This window comes from Geotrypetes seraphini, chromosome 1, assembly GCF_902459505.1.
Source record: "Geotrypetes seraphini chromosome 1, aGeoSer1.1, whole genome shotgun sequence".
Taxonomy (NCBI): domain Eukaryota; kingdom Metazoa; phylum Chordata; class Amphibia; order Gymnophiona; family Dermophiidae; genus Geotrypetes; species Geotrypetes seraphini.
Genome location: NC_047084.1, coordinates 117,829,758 through 117,850,718, shown reverse-complemented (window position 1 = coordinate 117,850,718; position 20,961 = coordinate 117,829,758). Strand labels below are relative to the sequence as shown.

Genomic DNA, 20,961 nt, shown 5'->3' with positions numbered 1-20,961 from the left:
CCCTCCTCCCACTTTCACAGCATAATATCTATATTTCTTTTAATTTATTTATGAATATGCTTCTTTAAATATATTTATATTAGAATTCTATACCATTTCATTCAATTTCATATTCACTACACATATACATAAAAGAAGAAATGTAACATTTTCATAAATCCTTAGCATTCCATCCATTCTATTCCAGTCTTACTTTTATATTCCACTCCTATTAATATATTTCTGTCTTTTAAACCTTTTCTTCCTTACATAGTCATTGGTTCAGAGTTATTCAGAAAGTCTTTCAACTTCCCTGGATCCTCAAAATATAGTGATTTACTCCCATAGGAAATCCTCATCTTTGCAGGGAAATATAAACCGTATCTATATCCTTTTTCTTTAAGCTGTGGTCTTAACTGCAGAAACTGTTGCCTCAATGCTGTTGTATTTTTTGCAAAGTCAGGCAAAAATAATTTTGATCCTTTATATGTCAAATTTTTGTCTGCTTTTGCCAACTTCAGTATTTCAAAGGCTTGCTGAAACCTTAACAGTTTAAAGATCAGCGGTCTGGGCTTTGACTGACTTTCTGACCGTTGGAACGGAATTCTGTGGGCTCTTTCAATTTCCAGAGGTTGTTTTGAGTTCAGCTGAAAAAGTTTTGGTATTAAAGTCTCCAGAAACTTTATGGGATTATCTCCCTCCAATTTTTCTGCCAGCCCAATTATTTTTATGTTCTTCCGACGTCCACGATTCTCATAATTTTCCAGTTGTTGTTGCATCTCTGAAATGATTTTTCTTTCAGCTTTAAACTGAACCTCTGTTAGTTCCACTGTTCCATTTTTTTTTCCAGTGTTGTCACTCTCTGGTTTGCCAATTCCAATTGCTTATTTATGTTGACAACCTCTTCCTTTACTTCCTGTATGTAATCTGTGTTCTTTTGTAGCATCTGCTGTATTTTTTCCAGCGCTGTCATCACTTCTTTTTTATCAATTTCTTCCTCATCCAGGAGTGCAGTCTTTACTGGCGTCACATGATCATGCTTGACACGCTTACCAGTGCCCACAAAAGCCGTCTCAAGTTTCGTCTGTCTTAAAGTTGCCACCCTCTGACTTTATAGTAAGTTCTTTTGATACAAGAAACTTTATTTTATAGCAAATTCTTCAGAATTAGTGCCTGGGGGAGCAGAGCAATGTGATCACACCTCCATCTTGTGCGTGTTCCAAGCCACGCCCTGTACAAATATGTTCTGATGTGAGTGACAAGTTTTTAAAAATTGTTTTCATGTGAGCAACAAATTCTAAAAATCATCCATTTTCCAGATTTGCAAGTATTTTTATGAGCGACCATGTAAAATCTGTGAGCAACTCCTAGAACATATGATCAATTGCTCATTTGCTCAGCTTAGAGGAAACACAGGCCATAAACTTTAAAAATACACTCTCTCAATTCTAATTATCACCTTGCCTTACTCCTCAGATATTGCCCATGTCTCTCTAAGCTTACGGTTGGGTCCAAGTGGTAATCTTCCTCTGCTGGTCTAAATAGCATTCTCTGGCCAGCCTCAAAAATCAATGCCTCGGCTTCATTTTGGGCCTGGTCCAGGCTCTGAAGCATTTCCACACATGAACAGAAATTTGTGCATGCTCAGAAATACCCGATCCACCACTGCCCTGCCCGCAGGAGCTCCTGGCTTTGTGGTGGCATTTCTTCAGGATGCCTGATGTGTGCAGAACCTCCATACCTTCCTGGTCATCCCGACTCATCAGCTCGTAGCTGTAGCACTCCCTGTGGCCACATCAGACCCTCTCTCAGGCTACAGCAGCATTCCAGTTTCAGACCCGCTCCACATGGCCCAGTAAGGTAATTATTAACCTTGAGTTATCTAATCACTTTTCACAAGTAACCAAAGGGGAACCTAAGAGAAACCATCTACACTAACTTCTTCAATAGACTCAAGTCTGTCATTACCAACACCATGAAGTGAAAACACCACCAGTAGCCCAGTATCATCCAGATAGGACAGTTAATAGTTCCTGAACCAGAGGGCATATGCTATACTTTGTCTCTACTGTAGACCCAAGCTTGACCTATAACCTGGTAACCAATGGGACATTACTGAGCAATATGAAAACTCTGCTTTCCCAGCCAGTTCCCTCAGAAAACCAAGATTACAAGAGAGAACAAGATCACAAATAATAAGCAGCTTATTATATGCCTATGAGCATTCAGTAGACAAAAAGTCAATTATTACATCTTCCCATGATATTGGCCATTGCCTCAGGTACCCGATTAGACTATTTAGGATTTTAGCCCATCCCCTCCAGGAACCCAGAATGGGTTACAATGATACGTACACAACTGTTTCCAGGATCAATATCGAGCTCCAGGATTGGTGCAGACATGTACATATACTAGGGGGGGACTGAGAACTTTTGAAGATATGTAGACACCCTGGATGTGCCCAGTGGCTATTAATAATCAAAGCATGCAAGGTGATACGAGGAGATTAACTTTGAAATTATTTGGGGTAAATATGAGACAGGTGAATTGTAAAAGAATATTTTAAATTGGCTATGATTGAAATAATAAGATCCCATTGTAAGGAAGGCAGCTGCACGGAAATTAAGACAAAAAAGGCTGGGTATAGGTTTTCCCAGAAAAACAGGATAAAGGCCTTTACAGAGAGGCCTTAAAAAGGAAGTCATAGATTAAAACACACAAGCAAATTAGGAAACGTTCATACAGAAGTTATAAGGATAGGAAAAGCAAAACATTGGCCATGTTAGGATTTAAACGTAAAATGACATTCCAGTCATGTGATCAACTGGGCCACTGAATTCTAACTTTATGGCAATTATTACAAATGATGTCACATATGGTATCAATTTCTTTGACTTGGCTTTCTCCTTTGGAGATCAGAGAAAATTCAATAACGTGCATGGCTCTCCCCAGACGTGAAAGGCATTAACAAACCTGTATTTGATTATTACACGGAACGGAACCCCTAGCCCAGTCACGTGGGGAGAGGGAGTCCATTCGGGTCATTCTTTTGGCCACGCCTGGCTTGAACAGCACACAGGGAGATATGAAACCTGAATACTTCTCACCACTGTGTAAAGCAGCAGATTACCTGGTATCGAGCACACTATTCCCAGAAGGTCAGAGGTGAACCTGAATGGACTTCCATAGTAGATGATACACTCGGACAAATGATCCTCCTCGCCAGTGCACGCAACAGGCAAAACCCGATCCCCTTCAGAAAGACTCTTCAACACCCGTCTGAAACGACCACACCCGAGCTGTCGGCACGCTGCTTCAGCCACTGTTCCGCCTATAGGCTTTCCTCTCACTTGCCACCACATTTGCTCGAAAAAGACCTCCAGGGTCCCTTCACAGGGGTTGTTTCCATCTACAAGTCTTGCATCCGAAATAACTAAGTACAATGGAGAGAGAAAACATGTTAATGCAATACCAGTCTTTACCGGTACTCAAGCAAACGGCACTCGCACCCAACAGGCAAAAAAAAAAAAATCCTCCCTCCAGCCATGCTGTGTCAGCAGTCATGCGCTGCAAACCCCTCTCCTTCCAGCCATGAAGCAGCAGCAGTGGCGGCAGTCCTGAGCGGCAAACCCCCCCCTCCCTCCTTTACCTGAAGCAGCAGCCGGTCAGCAGAAGCAGCACTGAAAACAGGTTGCTCGTGGCCAGCTCCAGGAGGGCCTTTCCTCCGATGAATCACTTCCGATGCGGCAACGAAAAGGCCCTGATGGCGTTGGGCATGAGCAATCTGCTTACAGCGCTGCCTCTGCTGACCGGCTGCTGCTTCACTCTGTGAGGGGGCTCCAGGAGGCCAAACTCGTGCAGAGGGAGGAAGGGCTGACCAGGGAGGGGGAGGGGTAGAAGGGAGGAAGAGAAATTGGGAGAGAAGGGGGGAGAGAATGTGACCCAGACCGAAGGGAGGAATAGATGCTGGACCTACAAGTGGGGGTGGGGGGATGATAGAGAGAGGTGGGAAGGGAGAGAGAACTATTTTTTAGAGTAAATCTCAAACAAGCAGAAACTACAGTTATCTGGCATCCACTAATCCCCATAACTGAGAGTTTACTGTATCTTTGATTCTAAAGTTCAGTATCTATCTTTTCCAATATACTGGGCATTGTTGGAGGCATGAGAGGCTAAAAAAAAACTACTTTTGTGGGCCACAGCCCGATATTCAGCCGGGGTCTGCATAACACTTTTGTGGATCTGGCCAAATATCATTTGTGCTTCTATAAGTTCCAGGCTACCAATAATCATGCCCCAATATTCAGTGTCTGTCCTAGGACATGGCCTAAAACTGAGGGTATAATTTAGCCAGCAATATGCTGACTGCCACCGGCTGAATAGAAGGGGGTTACTAACACGCTACCACGCCATTTTACTTGTTACGCAGGAGATAAATTATGCATTTAGAGATTCCGAGAGCGCCGTTTGCTCATGTTGATGCCTGCATAGGACAGATACCAGCTCTACAAAATGATTAGCCCTCCTTGACGTCAATGAAAGAGTTTGCTCAAAACTGGGAATGCTCGGCATTCACTCCATTCACAGAAGTGGCTGCTTTGGGGACCTGCTTTGCTTCTGTACACCTGATATTCATCAAACATCTTCACTGTGGCAGGGAAGGGTAGTCAGTGTTCCACTGTTTCTATAGATGACATCTTTCTTCTCAAGGGACCCACGACCACAAGAGGGCATCTGCTCAAACTCAGGGGGGGGAAAGTTTCGTGGAGACGCAAGGAAGTACTTCTTTACAGAAAGAGTGATTGAGCAGTGGAACAAGCTTCCAGTGCAGGTGATCAAGGCCAGCAGCATCCCGGACTTTAAGAATAAATGGGATACCTATGTGGGATCCCTACGGGGGTCAAGTCCAGGAATAGGGTCACTAGGGTAAAGTAAAGTGGCTGTATAAAGGGGTCAGTTGACTCCAAGGGGTGGGTCAAGAGAGTGGGCAGACTTGATGGGCTATAGCCCTTATCTGCCGTCATCTAATCTAATCTAATCTAAATGTTGGGTTTATATACCGCATCATCTCCGCAGATGGAGCTCGACACGGTTTACATGGTTAGGGAAGGAACGGAACTCCAGTAGAATTATATAAGTATGAGAGAAGAGAGGTTGGTGTGAGAGTGCCAGGAGCGGGACGGGGTTACGTTCTGGAGAAGAGCCAGGTCTTCAGATGCTTACGGAATGGTAGAAGGGGGCTCAAATTGCGGAGAGGGGAAGGGAGACTGTTCCAGAGCTGAGTGATTCTGAAAGGGAGGGAAGAGCCAAGTTTACCAACAAGGGAGATGCCTTTTAAGGAGGGGTAGGATAGTTTTAATTTTTGAGTGGATCTAGTGGAGGTTGGATTTGAGGAATTCCAGGATAGAGGGATAAAAGGAGGAAGGATACCGTGGAGGATCTTGAAGGTTAGGCAGGCACATTTAAAGTAGACCCTGGAAATAACGGGAAGCCAGTGGAGTTTGGATAGGAGCGGTGTGACATGGTCAAATTTACTTTTTGAGAAGATAAGTTTGGCCGCGGTGTTCTGGATTAGTTGGAGTCTGTGGAGGCTTTTCTTTGTTAAGCTTAGGTAAATGGAATTGCAATAATCCAATCTGGAGAGGATAATGGATTGTACGAGGACGGCAAAGTGTTTTTGGTGGAAGCAGGATCTCACTTTCCTCAGCATGTGAAGGCTGCAAAAGCATTTTTTTATCAGGGAGTTGAGGTGGTCGTTGAAGGATAATGATGAATCTATGGTGATGCCCAGAACTTTGCTAGAGAATTCCAGCTGTAGAGAGGAGCCTGTGGGCAGTGGGATGGAAGTGGGTAATTGATCAAGTTTAGGGCCGAGCCAAAGTAGTTTAGTTTTGGACTCGTTCAATTTCATTTGTACAGTGTGAGCCCAGGATTGAAGTTTGGTTATGCAAGAAGAAATGTTAGCTGCGAGATTGGTGAGGTTCGCGTCGGTCTCGATGAGGACCAGGATATCGTCGGCGTAAGTGTAGAGTGTTTCTAGGGGGGATAGGTGGAGAAGATTCAGGGAGGACATATAAATGTTGAAGAGGATGGGAGAAAGGGGGGAGCCTTGTGGGACTCCACAAGTCGGTTTCCATGGGGAGGAAGAGGAACCATGTTTGGTGACGGTGTAAGAGCGAGAACGTAAGAAGTTCGAGAACCAGTCAAGGACTGTAGAACTAATGCCTATCTCGGAGAGTAGGAAGATTAGAATGTCATGGTGGACAACGTCAAAGGCAGCAGAGAGGTCGAATTGAAGGAGAACGGCAAATTTTTTGTGAGAGTGAAATTGTTGGATCTTCGAGATTAGGGAGGCCAGGAGGGTTTCGGTACTGAAGTTGGGTCTGAAGCCGTATTGATAGGGTAGGAGGACAGAGAATCTTTCCAGGTAGGCTGAGAGTTGGGAGGAGACGATGGACTCTAGCAATTTGGTTAGGAGCGGAATGTTTGCTATTGGGCGATAATTGGATGGGGAGGAGGGGTCTAGGTCAGCTTTCTTCAGTAGGGGGGTCAGTGCAATGCGTCCCATTTCAGGGGAGAAGAGGCCCGATGATAGGGCAGAATTTATGAGTATGGTGAGAGAAGAGATCTGTCATCTTTCTATGTTTCTATGTTTCACTTAACACTTCCAGTCATTCGGAAAAAATTCACTCCTATGCCTCTTTGGAGTTCACCCCATGCATTAGGAAATGGAGCGAGAGCACAGACTGGGGCTGCAATTATGTTACCTAGAGAGCAGCGAAATTCAATCGTTCCCCAGATCATTTATCCCTTGGAGTTAGACTGTAGAAAAAGCACGCCTAAGTCAAACAGGGAGCAGCAACAGCCACCACTTGAACATACATTCGCCAGTGCTACTTAAAAGAGTGGAGCTGCCGAATATTTGAATAAAGTGATGCTGCCGGCACCACTGGATGTCAGGCCATTAGGATTATTATTGACAGTACCTGAATATGAGCCACTGAAAAAGCTGATAGAAAAGTACGTCTCGCAGTTCTCCACTTGTCTTAAGTTGTGATGACATCTATCCCTCCCTGGTACTCCCCCACACATAGTATCGGATCCCAGGAAAGTCATCGGGGTTTTTACAGAGGGAGTTTCTGTTTGGACATTTAAGACAGTTCCGCAGCCCATCTGTTTAATCTCTTTTCCAGTAATTGGCAGGATCAGAGAAGAAGACTCATAACACAGTGTCCCCCAGGTGCCTTCATGAAGAATCTCCAATCTTCCGGAGCAGGGACTCTCTCCACCCATCAGTCGTACCCTGGAGGGACCTGGAAAAAAGAGCCATCGAGAGTCACTGAGAGTCGTTACACCCCCCCTCTCCCCTATTCTGATTTCAGAAAACTCTTGAAAACTTTTCTTTTTCCTAAATTTCTGATTAATTCAATTCCTGTATTCTTTCATAGCACAATCTTTTGTTAACCGCATTGAACTTACAGCTAGGCGGTCTAGAAATCTGCTCTTATGTTATGTTCTGATTCCCCAAAGTTGAGCTTAAATACAACACAGTACCACATCTCAACTACTGAAGCCAAACAGACGAAGGAGTCACATCGCTTCCTTTTCTGCTCTGACCAGTAGCTAGAGCACATCTTTCAAGAACCTACCAGTTCAGACAAATTACGTTTGGTAGTTGACATTTTAGAACAGTGCCTCTCAAAATGTTTTTTCATGGCACATTATAACTGAAATTATCAAATTGCAAAACCAACAAAAAATTAAACTTGAGAGTTATTTATTTAAACTTCTTTAAGAAAAGTATGGGTAATTATAATATTGGTGAACTAAAGTAGATAGCATAGAATTGCTAATTATTGCGATGGATGTGCTTGTTTTTTTTAGTGCAAATGAACTCAAAACGCAGCTCGATAGTCGACACGCAAACATGCATTTCATCATCCACCATCTGCAGTCGTTCTCTTTTTTTTAATTTCATTTCTGTCAGAGCTGAAAATCCCAATTCGCAGATAAGATCCAAATGGTAACAAAGCCTTGATTGTTTTGTTGGTCAAGTTAAGATAACTACTGCATAAAAACTAAAATTACTTACCGTTAGTTTTCAAGGGAATAGTCCACAAGTTGAAAAATGCTATATAAAAACAATAAACTAATATAAGTCAGGGCTCAGTCACCAACCGATCTATGCGAAAAGTACTATTAAAAGTACAAGCGCCGGTTGTAAACAGGGACCATCATAGCACTCTCAGTCCCTTAACCTTCCATTTGAAACCAAGATAGAAAATAGAAAAAACCCACTTATCTTCGAATTAATGTGAGGAAGGTAGCACAGTATTTAACCCAGCGCTTGCAGCAGATTTCAATCTCTATTAAGAACCCCCTTGTTTGAAACGCCCATAGCCTCCTTTCGACTCGAGTTTCGCGGCATCAGGAAGGGGGCAGTAGCTAAAGGAGCGAAGGAAATACCCATCCAAACCGGAGATCGGTTAGTGACTGAGCCCTTCACTTATATTAGTTTATATTTATTGCTTTTATATAGCATTTTGTGCACCTGATATTTGTACTCTTTTATCAACTTGAGTATTCTCATTAAGTAGATTTTTTATATTAGTGTTATTTTTCCTATATCTCGTACATTCTATTCCATCAATTCTTATCATCCTTTTAATATCTAAAAACAATATCCATATCTTCATATACTTCTTTAAAAGTTGATTATAATTTTATAATTATCATCTATTTATATATCAACACTTTTTTTTTTTCTGAAATTTTTAATTATTAAAAATTTTGTGTTTTTTTTTTTCTCTTTTCCAATTAATGTCCAATCCTTTTGAAGCTATAATATTATAAATCAAACTTTATAATTAATTTATAATTAATCTTTTAGTCTATCTTTCTTATTTATTTTACATTTTCATTTCCTTTCTTTTACTTGCATCTAAATGTCATATATCTTTTTTGTCTGATTAGTCCATTCTATATTCTTCTTTTTGTTATCCTTTCTTTCATTACTTATCGTTCGTTAATTTATTAAATTAACAGTTCTTTCATATTGTTTTCTTATTTATATCCTTCTTCCCTTTAGTCTCTTGAGTGTCATTAGTCATTTTATTTAATATCCTTTTTTCCATTCTGCTTTCTTCTTTTACCCATTTGTATTATTATCTGGTGCATTCTTCTATTTTTTCTTCTTTTGTTATTTGTTCAAGTTTTTTATTACTTTCTAATCAGTCTTTACTCCAGTCATCCAACTTTTACTCTTCTAAAGTTTAGTCTCTTGAGTTTCCAGTCCATCTTTCTTGTCTATTTCTTCTTTATATTTTATTGTCTTTTTCTTTAGTTCATTTTATTTCCTGTTCTTTATTTCATATTCTTCTTTATTCAGTATTCCAAAGTCTCATAGTTTTATATTAAAATTTTTTTTTTTCCTTTTCTCAATGTCCATCAAAACCAGTCTTGATATTTTCTGATCATTTCAACATCCATTATGTTAAAATGACATAGGTTCTGATTTTGAAAGAAAGGTCTTTAGCTTTTCCGGATCTTCAAAATATAAAGATTTATCTCCAGAAGATACCCTCATTTTTGCTGGGTAATACAATCCATATTTATATCCTTTTTCCTTTAATTGAGGTCTCAAGTCTAGGAATCTCTTCCTTTTGTTTGCTGTGTTTTTAGCAAAATCAGGCAAAAACCATATTTTGGATCCTTTGTAATTTAAATTTTTATCTTTCTTGGCAGCATTTAAAATTTCTATTGCTTGCTGGTATCTTAGCATTTTAAATATTAATGGTCTTGGTCTGCCTTGATTTTCCATATTTTTTAATGGGATCCTATGCGCCCTTTCTATTTCTAATGGCTGTTTAAAATCCAATTGCAGTATTTTAGGGATTAGATTTTCTAAAAATTGTATGGCATTTTTCCCTTCCAAATTTTCCTGCATTCCAAAAAGTTTTATATTCTTTCTTCTCCCTCGGTTTTCATAATCTTCCAGCTGATTTTTCAATTGAATCAGTTCCAAACTGTCATTTTTACATCTGTTTCCTTCACATTCTAAAACCTCCATTTTAGTTTCTAAGTCAGTTGTTCTTTTATTATTTATTTCCATCTGTCTGTGGATATTTAGTATTTCTTCCTTCATTTCGGCCATATTACTCACAGTCTCTTTAAGCATTTGTTTAATCTGTCTCAGTTCCTCCATAACTTCGGCTTTGCTCAGCACATCCGACTCTTCAGCAGGAAGCAGGACCTTACTCGGTGTAATTTGAACCTGCTTCTGCCTTTTCGCCGACATACCAGTTTCGTTTTTATTTTGTCGGGTGCTTGCCATGCTCCTGCACTTCTTTGATATTTTTCGCCGATTTTATTTTCTTCACAGTGGTCGTTAGGACCACGAAGACTTCTGCCAACCACAATGTCCAGTAGCTTGCCTTCGATGCCGTGCCGCACCAGCACAGAGAAAAAGCCGGCGAAGAAATAACAGATCTTTTGGCTCCCTCCCTTCAGGGCCTTACTTCAGTATCGGCAAAGGTTAGTATCAAGCTACCACCGCTGGCAGGCATAAAAGTTTCAGCACCGACAGACACTGCAGAAAAAGGAAAAGAAAAATCTTCCAACGGTGCAGAGGCTGGATACTCCCTCTCTACCATTGACGGAGTTGCTTCTCCACTGGACTTTCACTGTCCTTCTTCTTTTTCTTTTTGTAGAAATATCAGCAATAGTTTTTCCATCCATACGATCTAGTTTTTTCGCCGAAAATCAGCTTGAAAGGGGAAACTTTTTTTAAGAGCCGTTGCCTAGTTAAGAGGAGCGCCGCGATCACACGTCCATTTTGTGTGCGCGCTAAGCCACGCCATGAAGTAGATTTTTTAACACAAGTAATTGCTGATTAGCTCCTTATTTTTGGAGAGTTAGTTTTCAAGGATAAGAACATAAGAACTGCCATCTCCGGATCAGACCTTCGGTCCATCAAGTCCGGCGATCTGCACACATGGAGGCCCAGCTAGGTGTACACCTGGCGTAATTTTAGTCACCCATATCCCTCTTTGCCTCTCGAAAGGAGATGTGCATTTAGTTTGCTTTTGAATCCTAGAACGGTGGATTCCGCAACAACCTCCTCCGGGAGCGTATTCCAGGCGTCCACCACCCGCTGTGCAAAGCAGAACTTCCTGATATTTGTCCTGGACTTGTCCCCCCTTAGCTTCAGTCCATGTCCCCTTGTCCATGTCACATTGGACATTGTAAATAATTTTTTTTCCTGCTCTATTTTGTCGATTCCTTTCAGTATTTTGAAAGTCTTGATCATATCCCCTCGCAGTCTCCATTTCTCAAGGGAGAACAATCCCAGTCTCTTAAGTCGTTCCTCGTATTCCAAGTTCTCTATATCTTTTATTAGCTTCGTTGCTCGTCTCTTCACCCTCTCCAGCAGTTTTATATCCGTCTTTAGGTTGGGAGACCAATGTTGGACACAGTATTCCAACTGTGGTCTGACCATTGCCCTATAAAGCGGCATTGTAACTTTCTCCGATCTACTCGTGATTCCTTTCTTTATCATGCCTAACATTTTATTCGCTTTCTTTGCCGCTGCCAAAGAATGATGCTTGTCTGGGCAGTAGTATCCTCACGCACACAGACTCTTGCGTACATGAAGTACATGTTATCCATTCTAGTGTATATTTATGAAGGGAATTTTTAAAAGTAAAGTAAAATTCTGGAATCTCAAGTGACATATGGTTTGAGAGACACTTTTAGAGGATGGGGTATTGAAATTCTGATAACTGGGAAGATCTGGAGAATCCAAGATTACATTACATTAGAGATTTCTATTTCGCCATTACCTTGCGGTTCAAGGTGGATTACAAAAGAGTTATAAATGGTGGGTTACAGTGGAAGATCATTGGTGAATTCAAGAGAAGTTGAGAAGAACAGGTAGTATCTGTGGAGCGGGAAGAAGGTGGGAGGAGGGAAGGTATTTGTGATGTTAAGAGTGTTTCATTTGTAGGTGTTCCCGGAGGCAGTAGACGCTTTAAATTCAATGTTAATAATCGCCATTTCAAATGGTGTTTCTCAATTAACTTAGGTGCTGGTAGGGTGCCTACTAGTGTCTAAGTTGAGGTGCCATTTGTAGAATTTCACCCTAAAATAATAATAATAGCTTTATTTATATCCCGTCATACCTTGTCAGTTCAAGACGGTGCACAAGTGGAGCTGTAAGGACAACGAAGTTCAAGTTTATTTCAAGTTTATTCATATTATTTGATTGAACGCTTTTCCAAATTACAAAGCGTTGTACAAAAGATAAAATAAGATTTAAAGAAATCACTTATACATAGTATATTAATCAAACATACAAGGGTAACTACTTTTAAAACCACTAGAAACAATAGGAAAGTGGGGAAGAAATACAATTTTTTAAAGAAAAAGTACATAAAAGGTAAGTACATTAGGGGGGTATGAGGAAGAAAGATCAAATGAGAGAGCTATTAGTAGTCTTGACTTAAGGGAGGTTGGAAACTATAAGATTTTACCGTGGAAGTGAACTTTCAGTTAAAGGCTTCTTTAAAAAGAAGGCACTTTAAACTTTTCTTAAATTTTTGCAAATCCTGTTCGAGTCTTAAGTATAAAGGAAGAGAGTTCCAAATCGTTGGAGCAGTTACAGAAAAGATAGAAGCACGGCGTGTTCCGATAATTTTTAAAGAGGGAACATTAAGAGTAGACTGAGAGGATGATCTAAGAACTCTTGACGAACTATGTGGAATCAGAAGCCTATCTATAAATGCAGGTGTATTTGTCTTTATTGTCTTGAAGACTAAAAGAGCTATTTTGTATGTAATCCTGTATGTTATTGGCAGCCAGTGAGCTTTTTGAAGTAGAGGTGTGACATGGTCAAATTTTTTTGAACCTGAAATTATCTTTATTGCTGTGTTTTGTATAAGTTGAAGACGCCTTATATCCTTTAGATATGCCCCTTTTAATAAGGAATTACAATAATCTAATTTTGATATTACTAGGGAGTGAACTAAAGTATTAAGGGAAAAAGTATCAAGAAGGGGGACAAGTGAACGAATCATTCTCAGCCTATAGAAACAGTTTTTGACCAATGCACTGATGTGTGAACGGAACGTGAGATTATTGTCTATTAGGACTCCCAAAATTTTTGTATTAGTAGTTTGATTAAGGGGTTTATTGTCGATTACGATAGGGTTAATGAGTTGTGCCCCTTCTTTCCCTGAAAAGAGCACAGTAGTAGTTTTATTGATGCTTAGAGATAGCTGATTGACATTAAGCCAGTCATGGATTTTGGCCAGCTCTTGGTTAATATTAGATATGTCCTGGGAACTTGTGGGATCAATGGTATGCAAAAGTTGGAAATCATCTGCATAAGCATATACTGTGAATCCGATGGATTGACAAAGGGTTAAGAGAGGGGCCAAATAGATGTTAAACAGTAATGGAGACAATATAGACCCTTGTGGTACTCCATAATTTGTTTGATAAGGTTTTGAAAAAGAATTTTTAAAGTACACTGTAAAGAATCTATCTGTAAAATAAGATCGAAACCAATCTAGTACTTGGTCTTTTAGACCAATGGAAGAAAGTCGTTGGAGTAATAAATGATGGTCAATTGTGTCAAATGCTGCTGCTAAATCTAAGGAAATGAGAATGACAGATTTATGTTGGTCCAGATAGTAGTGAATGGATGTGACGAGACCTACTAGTGATTGTTCTGTTGAATGATTTTTACGAAATCCTGATTGGTTGGGATGCAAAACCTGAGTTTTATCAATGAAATCTGACAGTTGCTGAAATAGTACTTTTTCAGTAATTTTTGCTAAAAATGGAAGACTAGCTATTGGACAGTAATTTGAACAATCGCAAAGACTGATTTTTGAATCCTTAATAATTGGAAGGAGAACAGAGTGTTTCCATTCAGTCGGGAGAGATGAAGTAGACAGACTTTTATGAATAATTTGGAGAATAACTGGGCCAAATATTGAGAAATAACGTTTAAGAAGGAAAGGATTCAGTTTTAGAACCTTTTAGTTTTATAGTTTGAAATAAATGTTCTATTTCTGTTAAAGTTGGAAGAATAAACTTAGAACATGAAGCTTGTAATGACATATAACTTTTTTGATCTTCATCTGAGATATCAGTAATGGCGTTGGATAAGAATATGCTAGTGCTATGCTTGTCTAGACTAGTAGAAACATTATTAGTTATATTTGCTCTAATTGATGTAATTTTAGTATGAAAAAAACTTGCTAAACAGTTGGCAGAAGGAGTGTCTTCTGTTGAAATTACTGGTTTATGTTTGAAAATTGTTAATTGTTTTAAAATTTTGAAAAGTGATGAGGAATTCTTAGTCATAGAAATTTTTTTAATGTAGTATTTTTTCTTTGTCTTGTTAATCATTTGACAGTAATGTTGAGAATGTTGTTTATAATTATCCAGGTTGTTTTGTGTAGGTTTGGAGCGCCATTTGCGTTCTGCTGAACGCAGCTGTCGTTTTAGTAAAGCAAGAGAAGAATTATGCCAAGGGTTTTTTTGCTTTTTAGGAGAGATAGTTTGGATTGTTATTGGAGCTATTTTATCTAAAAGAGATTGACAAGTATTATTCCAAATAATTAATTGGTCATTTATTGTTAAAGATTTAAATTTGTCTAGATCAAGTAATGGTGAAGTAATAAGCGAGTCATCGATATTTTGGAGGTCTCTTACCTTGATAACTTTGTGTGACCTAGGGGAGTCTTGATGAGGGTGTAGTTCTAGAGTTGTTTGGATAAGACTATGGTCGGACCAAGGAACTTTGAGTATTTCAGGTTCAGAGAAGTTAGAAAGTAATTCACAAGGGGCAAAAATCATGTCTAGAGTATGACCTTTTATATGTGTTATGCCGGTTTTTAATGGTATAAGGTTGAGATCATTTGTATGGGTAAGAAAGTCAGTTAGATTTGGGAGGGGAAGGATAGACCGAAAGGGGGAAGGGATGTGTAAGGCATGGTAGGTGTGAAGTCTGTCGTGGGGGAAAGCACACTCCAGGGATTCAAGACAAAATTAGACAAGTTCCTGCTGAACAAGGACGTGAGCTGGTAGGGCTGGTCTCAGTTAGGGCACTGGTCTTTGACCAGAGGGCCGCCGCGTGAGCAATTCTTATGTTCTTAAGCCGAATAGAAGGGTCAGATAAATCTGTCAAACAGGTGGGTTTTTAGTGATTTCCTGAATGAATGGTATGTTAGTGGGCATTCAGAAAAATTAAAAGGGTACAGGTTCAGAACCAATTCTAGGAAGTTCTTCTTCACCCAAAGGGTGGTGGACACCTGGAATGCGCTTCCAGAGGGTGTGATAGGACAGAGTTTCAAGAAGGGATTGGATGATTTCCTGAAGGCAAAGGGGATCAAAGGGTCTAGATAGAGGATTACTATACAGGTCCTGGACTGCTGGGCGTGATGAACCTCTGGTCTGACCCAGCAGAGGCACTGCTTATGTGCTTAGTGTAACCAGGATTAAAAGTTACCTGAGTGAGAAAAACAGGGTTTAAAGAAGATTTTAAAGGGTTTTTAAAGCCAAGTGGGTTTTTTCCTAGTTTGAGAAGTTTGGTATGTGTATTTTTTTTGTATTGGTGCAATTTTGGTATTCGGTTGCTGATCTCCTGCCCAGGTTTGCTGTCCTCATGCAGAGATCAGCATTAACTGCTTGAACAGTTGGGATGGTGACTTGGATCTGTGGGCAGGTAGTTTGGTTTCTGTGCCTTGTGGTTTGAAGTTGAGGTTTGATAGATAGATTCTGGTATTTATCCAAGGATGGAAACATTTCTTTTTGGCTGATGTGAAGAATTGTTTTATCTGTGAGAATCTTCTGGGAAGTGTTGTGAAAAATTCTCTGAGTGACAAATCTGTGGTGCTGATTTAGGGAGAAGATTTTATGAGAGGTCCTGTGTGAGATTCCTGTGGTGAAGCGAGGTTGTGAACTGCTTTTGAAACCTGATGTCTGGAGATATTTTCAGTCTCTGTGTAATAAGTCTGTGGTGCTGATTTCTGGAGAAGTGAATGAGATGTCTGTGAAATGTTGTGAGAGACTATTAGTGAAGCAAGGTTGTAAAACTGCTTTGGGAATAATTTCTGTAAAGATTTTGGAGATTTGGGGAAAAGATTGATATGCATGAAATGTTTAGAGCAATGGTTTCAAACTCGCGGTCCGCCAGATACTATTTTGAGGCCCTCAGTATGTTTATCATAATCACCAAAGTAGAATAAAATAGTTTCTTGATCTTTAGCTATAAATTACAATATTATTATTAAGACTTAGCTAAAAGGAAAGATTTATAAACTATAAAGAGTTTTACCTCATGCAAAATTGTCATTTCTTTAATAAGACATTAACTATTTTTTCTGAGGCCCTCCAAGGACCTACAAATCCAAAATGTGGCCCTGCAAAGGGTTTGAGTTTGAGACTACTGGTTTAGAGAAAGGATGAGTTTTGTGATTATACAGAGGAAATTGGGGAGGGAAATAGTATAGGGAACATCAATTATTAGTTTTTTCCTAGCTTAGAAAGTATTTTAGGCAACTGTGAGGTTATTAGATTTAGGATAGGGTTTTTTCTTATTGATTTGGTTTTAGTTAGAGTAGTAGGTTGGTTTCAGGACGAGAGAGTCTGCTAGCAAGAGAACGCCAACATGGGACCCCTACACAGAAAGGACAGAAAGCCGCAAATACCCTAATCTGGGGAAAAAGAAGAACTGTACAGAGGGGAAGTAGAATTTCATTGTCTAGATTTAATATACAACAGTCCCAAATTGATCAGAAGTATAACTACTCAAACACAGCAAAAAGGCCACCAGTAGACCTAAAGAAATATAAATAGCTCATACATAGAGACGAAAACTAAATATCTCAAGTGCCCGAAGACGGTGACCAGAGCCAATCATAGTCACTCGACTTATATCAGGGCTATCATTGATACAGCGTCTTATTTTCTCTATGAGCAATAATTCTTTAAGAACGTAGAATTATAAACTGATATAGGCATTAATTTATGCTGTATGATACTTAGCTCGGGTCATAAATCACGCCCGGCTTTCATCCCCTGATGGAAGATCTCCGTTTCGCTCTGGATAAACTAATGAGAGCTTTTTCAGGACAGCATTATGTTATGCCGATTATTCTAAAACAAAAAAATATATATATGTATGCATTATTTTATTAAATTATTAAATTAAAACCCCATATATATATATACCACAGGCTAAAAACAACTAGGTCTAGCCGGCACGGAAAGAAACAAAGAGACCACCCACCTTAAATTTAAGCCACTGGCAAAACTACCGAGCTAAGTATCATACAGTATAAATTAATGCCTATATCAGTTTATAATTCTACGTTCTTAAAGAATTATTGCTCATAGAGAAAATAAGACGCTGTATCAATGATAGCCCTGATATAAGTCGAGTGACTATGATTGGCTCTGGTCACCGTCTTCGGGCACTTGAGATATTTAGTCTTCGTCTCTATGTATGAGCTATTTATATTTCTTTAGGTAGATTTAATATACAGCATTTGTTTATTAAATTTTATTTCTATTTAAAATTTTGAATCCTTAGTGCTTCTTTATATCTATTTTTGCTTATGGTTTAATTAACATTTTTATTTACAGATTAATTACATTTTATTATTATATATTTTTTTGTGTGTAATTCACTCCTTCTCCTGGGGAAAGGTATCAATTTAACCCTCGGTGTTCACGTCTACAAACAAACTTTTTTCAAGAGAGTTACCTTTTACCTCAGTCAGAAAAGGAAGGGGTTACGTTAGTGAGTTCAGGATGAGGTCACTTAAGTTGTTGTTCCAGATCCCTGCTTGAAAGGAGAGTGTCCTGTTAAGGAATCTTTTGAATTTGCATCCTTTGGGCGAAGGAAATGTGAACATTAGTGTTCTGCGTGAAAAGCGGAGTTTGTCCGTTAGGGTGAGGTGTTTCAAGAAGTAGGTGGGTGCGGTGCCGAAGAGAGGCAACCGAATTTGAAGATAATTCTGGCCTCAATAGGTAGCCAGTGAAGTTTCTTGTAGTATGGGGTGATGTGATGTCGGATTTTTTCAAGTCAAATATTAGTCGAATGGCTGTGTTCTGGATAAGTTTCAGTTTCTTGATGGTATTTTTTTAATGTGAGATCCTAGGTAGATTATATTGCAGTAGTCCAGTGAGTTTAGAACCAGGGACTGGACCAGCAGTGAAATTGAAGTATGGTTTTAGGGTGCGTAGTTTCCATAGTAAGTGGAAGCATTTTTTAATTAGGATGCTGGTATGAGCTTCTAGTATCAGTTGCTGATCTAGGGTGACTTCTAGGATTTTGATGGTAGGGTTAATTGGTAGGTTTCTTCTATTTAGGTTGATAGTAGATTCGGTTGGTTGGTTTGTTGGGGAGGCCATCAATATTGACCCTGTAGGTCTCATAGACAGAAATGAGAGTACTACATAGTAATCAGAAAATGACTGTTACTTTCTAATAAGGACTCTACGTTTACAGTGTAAACATACTGAAACATGCGTTGTAGCTTCTTGGTCCTTCTGAGAATGGATTGGACTCCCATGTTAGTACTACTACTATTTATTATTTCTATAACACCATAAGATGTATGCAGCACTGTACATTAAACAAGCAAGAGACAGTCCATGCTCGAAGAGCTTACAACCTAATTATGACAGACACACTGGACAAAAATGGTGAATAACTACAAGGGTTTTTCAAAACGTTTCTGCACTTTTATGTTTTTGTGCTCAACCACAAACATTAGTAGGACGCTGGGAGAAATGTATCCTAAAACAGGGTGAATATGTGGAAAAGTAATGTAATTTGCTTTTGAAACATTTAATAAATAGGGTGAAAACTTTTTGAAGACCCCTCATTTGCGTAGTTCACGTAGGGAAATACAAACGGATGAAGAGGTAGAGAGGGTCGGGGATGACAGACAAATGTGGTGCTTTATAAAGTGGTGGGGTTAGGACTTAAGCGCAGCTTCAAAAAAGTGGGCTTTCAGCCTGGACTTGAATCCCGCCAGAGACGGAGCCCATTCTAGTTCAGGAGCTGGATCTTGTCAAATCTAGTTTCTACCTGGACTCGGTATTTTGGGAAGATTTTCGGCACAGTTGGATTTTATTCTAATTTTATCTTTTGCATTGGTTGGATGCAGTGGCGTACCGAGGGCAAGGAGGGGGGAAGGTTGGCCCACCCCAGGTGCATGGAGTTTGGGGCTATGTGGTCCACTGGCCCCTTCCCCTTTGACATCAACTTCCTGTTCCGGGCCAGGGGACCAGCAGAGCTGGCAGCTGCACAAAGATGGACCGCAGACCAGTGATCACTTCAGCACCCCAAGCTGCCTGGGGGCGGGGGGGGGGGGGCTCTACTCCAGGTTTCTGCCCTGCCAGGCACGCCACTGTTTGGATGTGTGTGTTGTGGTGAGTGTGGGACAACTTTACTATCATAAATGGATTTCTAATTATTTTTAAGTGTTGCTAATTTGTATTAATGTCAGCCTGTAATCTCATGGTGAAGATCATTACCCAGATTGCTTGAGCTAACTACGTCAGAGCCAGTATCAGTGTGGAAGTCCAAACCAGCAGATACTGAAATGTGCAGAGGTCACCGGAAAAGTCATTTGACAGATCAAGTTGTGTCCAAATAACCACGGCAACTTGGCTTATCTGAATTCCATGTGTCCTATATTTAATAGAACAGATCTGGCTACAGTTGCTGGATAGCTTACCCCCCCTCCCCCACCTTTATCAAGCTGCGCTGCTGAGAAGCGCAAGTTAAATGCCAAGCTGCCCGTTCTATTCCTATGGGTGGCTCGGCGTTTATCTCACGTTGCTCTGCATAAAAGCGTGCATGTGGGGGGGGGAGGGGTTAATGCATTATCGCACCAAGAAAATTCAAAAGTTGAGCTGCCAAATATACTGGTCTAAAGTTTTAGGTGTAAGTTCAGACTTTTCTTTAACCAGACTTAATAATACTCGTATTAATTGGTTAATTAGTCAACGGTTCTATAGTGTTAAAGTTTATTCTGTCTTCTTTCCCTTCCCTGATTGTGAACAAATATTAAGGTTCTGTATGAAGTCTGAACTGAAGGGAAATGACAATCAGAGGAGGGGCCAAAAGTATAAGCCACACCCCCAGGTATCCTCTTGACTTCCCTTCAGGAGTCATCTGGGTACCTTTTTGTTACTTATTCATTTTTAAAATGTCCAAATTGTGTTCTGGACATTTTCTAAAAAGTTTGATTATTTTTTATTTATTTATTTTAAAAATGTATATACCGTTTAAGACTAAACGGTTTACATACACAATGTTAAAATGACGACAAAATAAAAGCAAATACATCATAAAATAATCATATAATAAAAAGGAAATACATACGATCCTCAGGGAAATATCATAATGTGGAAAGAAGAGCTCGTAGATAATTCATCAATTTTAGCTGAAATGACTAAATAAAAGGCATCAACGAAGAGCTGCGTCTTTAGTAATTTCCTGAACCTACCCTTTTCACAGCAATTTCGTATCTGACCCACTAAGGAGTTCCATAAATTAGCAGAAAGACCTTTGACCTGTCTCAGCAAGTCTTGGTTTCACGGACGTCTTCAGTCAAGCTAAACTCTCTGAACGCAGAGATCTTTTTGGTGTGTAGTTGAGGATATTACTTTTAAGTAATTCTGGGATGTTTCCATACAAAAATTGATGGCAAATCATTGCTGCTTTATATTGGACTCTGAAGGCGACCGGAAGCCAATGGAGTTTTTGGAGATATGGTGAAATATGGTCATATTTAGACACTCCCATTATGGCAGAAAAACGTCCAAGTCATAACCCCCTCCCTACTCCCAACAATATCATGCCCTTAATACTCCCCCTTGAAATTTAGATGAACTGCAGACAAACAGTATAGAAATAGAATTTGGATGGTTTAGCGAGAAAAACATCCCTCTGCC

At 39.7% G+C, this 20,961-nt stretch overlaps 1 protein-coding gene across 2 annotated transcripts in view; it reads right to left on the bottom strand.

Moving 5' to 3' along the window:
- The window catches only part of LOC117356829 (scavenger receptor cysteine-rich type 1 protein M130-like), an 88,204-nt gene that overhangs the window by 60,553 nt on the left and 6,690 nt on the right, over positions 1 to 20,961 (bottom strand). For both annotated transcript variants that reach the window (XM_033936574.1, XM_033936582.1), the window contains exons 3-4: positions 6,966 to 7,292; positions 3,110 to 3,412 (exon numbers count right to left, since the gene is read on the bottom strand). In XM_033936574.1, the coding sequence (XP_033792465.1) occupies positions 3,110 to 3,412; positions 6,966 to 7,292 (630 nt within the window). The remainder of the gene's footprint in view (positions 1 to 3,109; positions 3,413 to 6,965; positions 7,293 to 20,961) is intronic.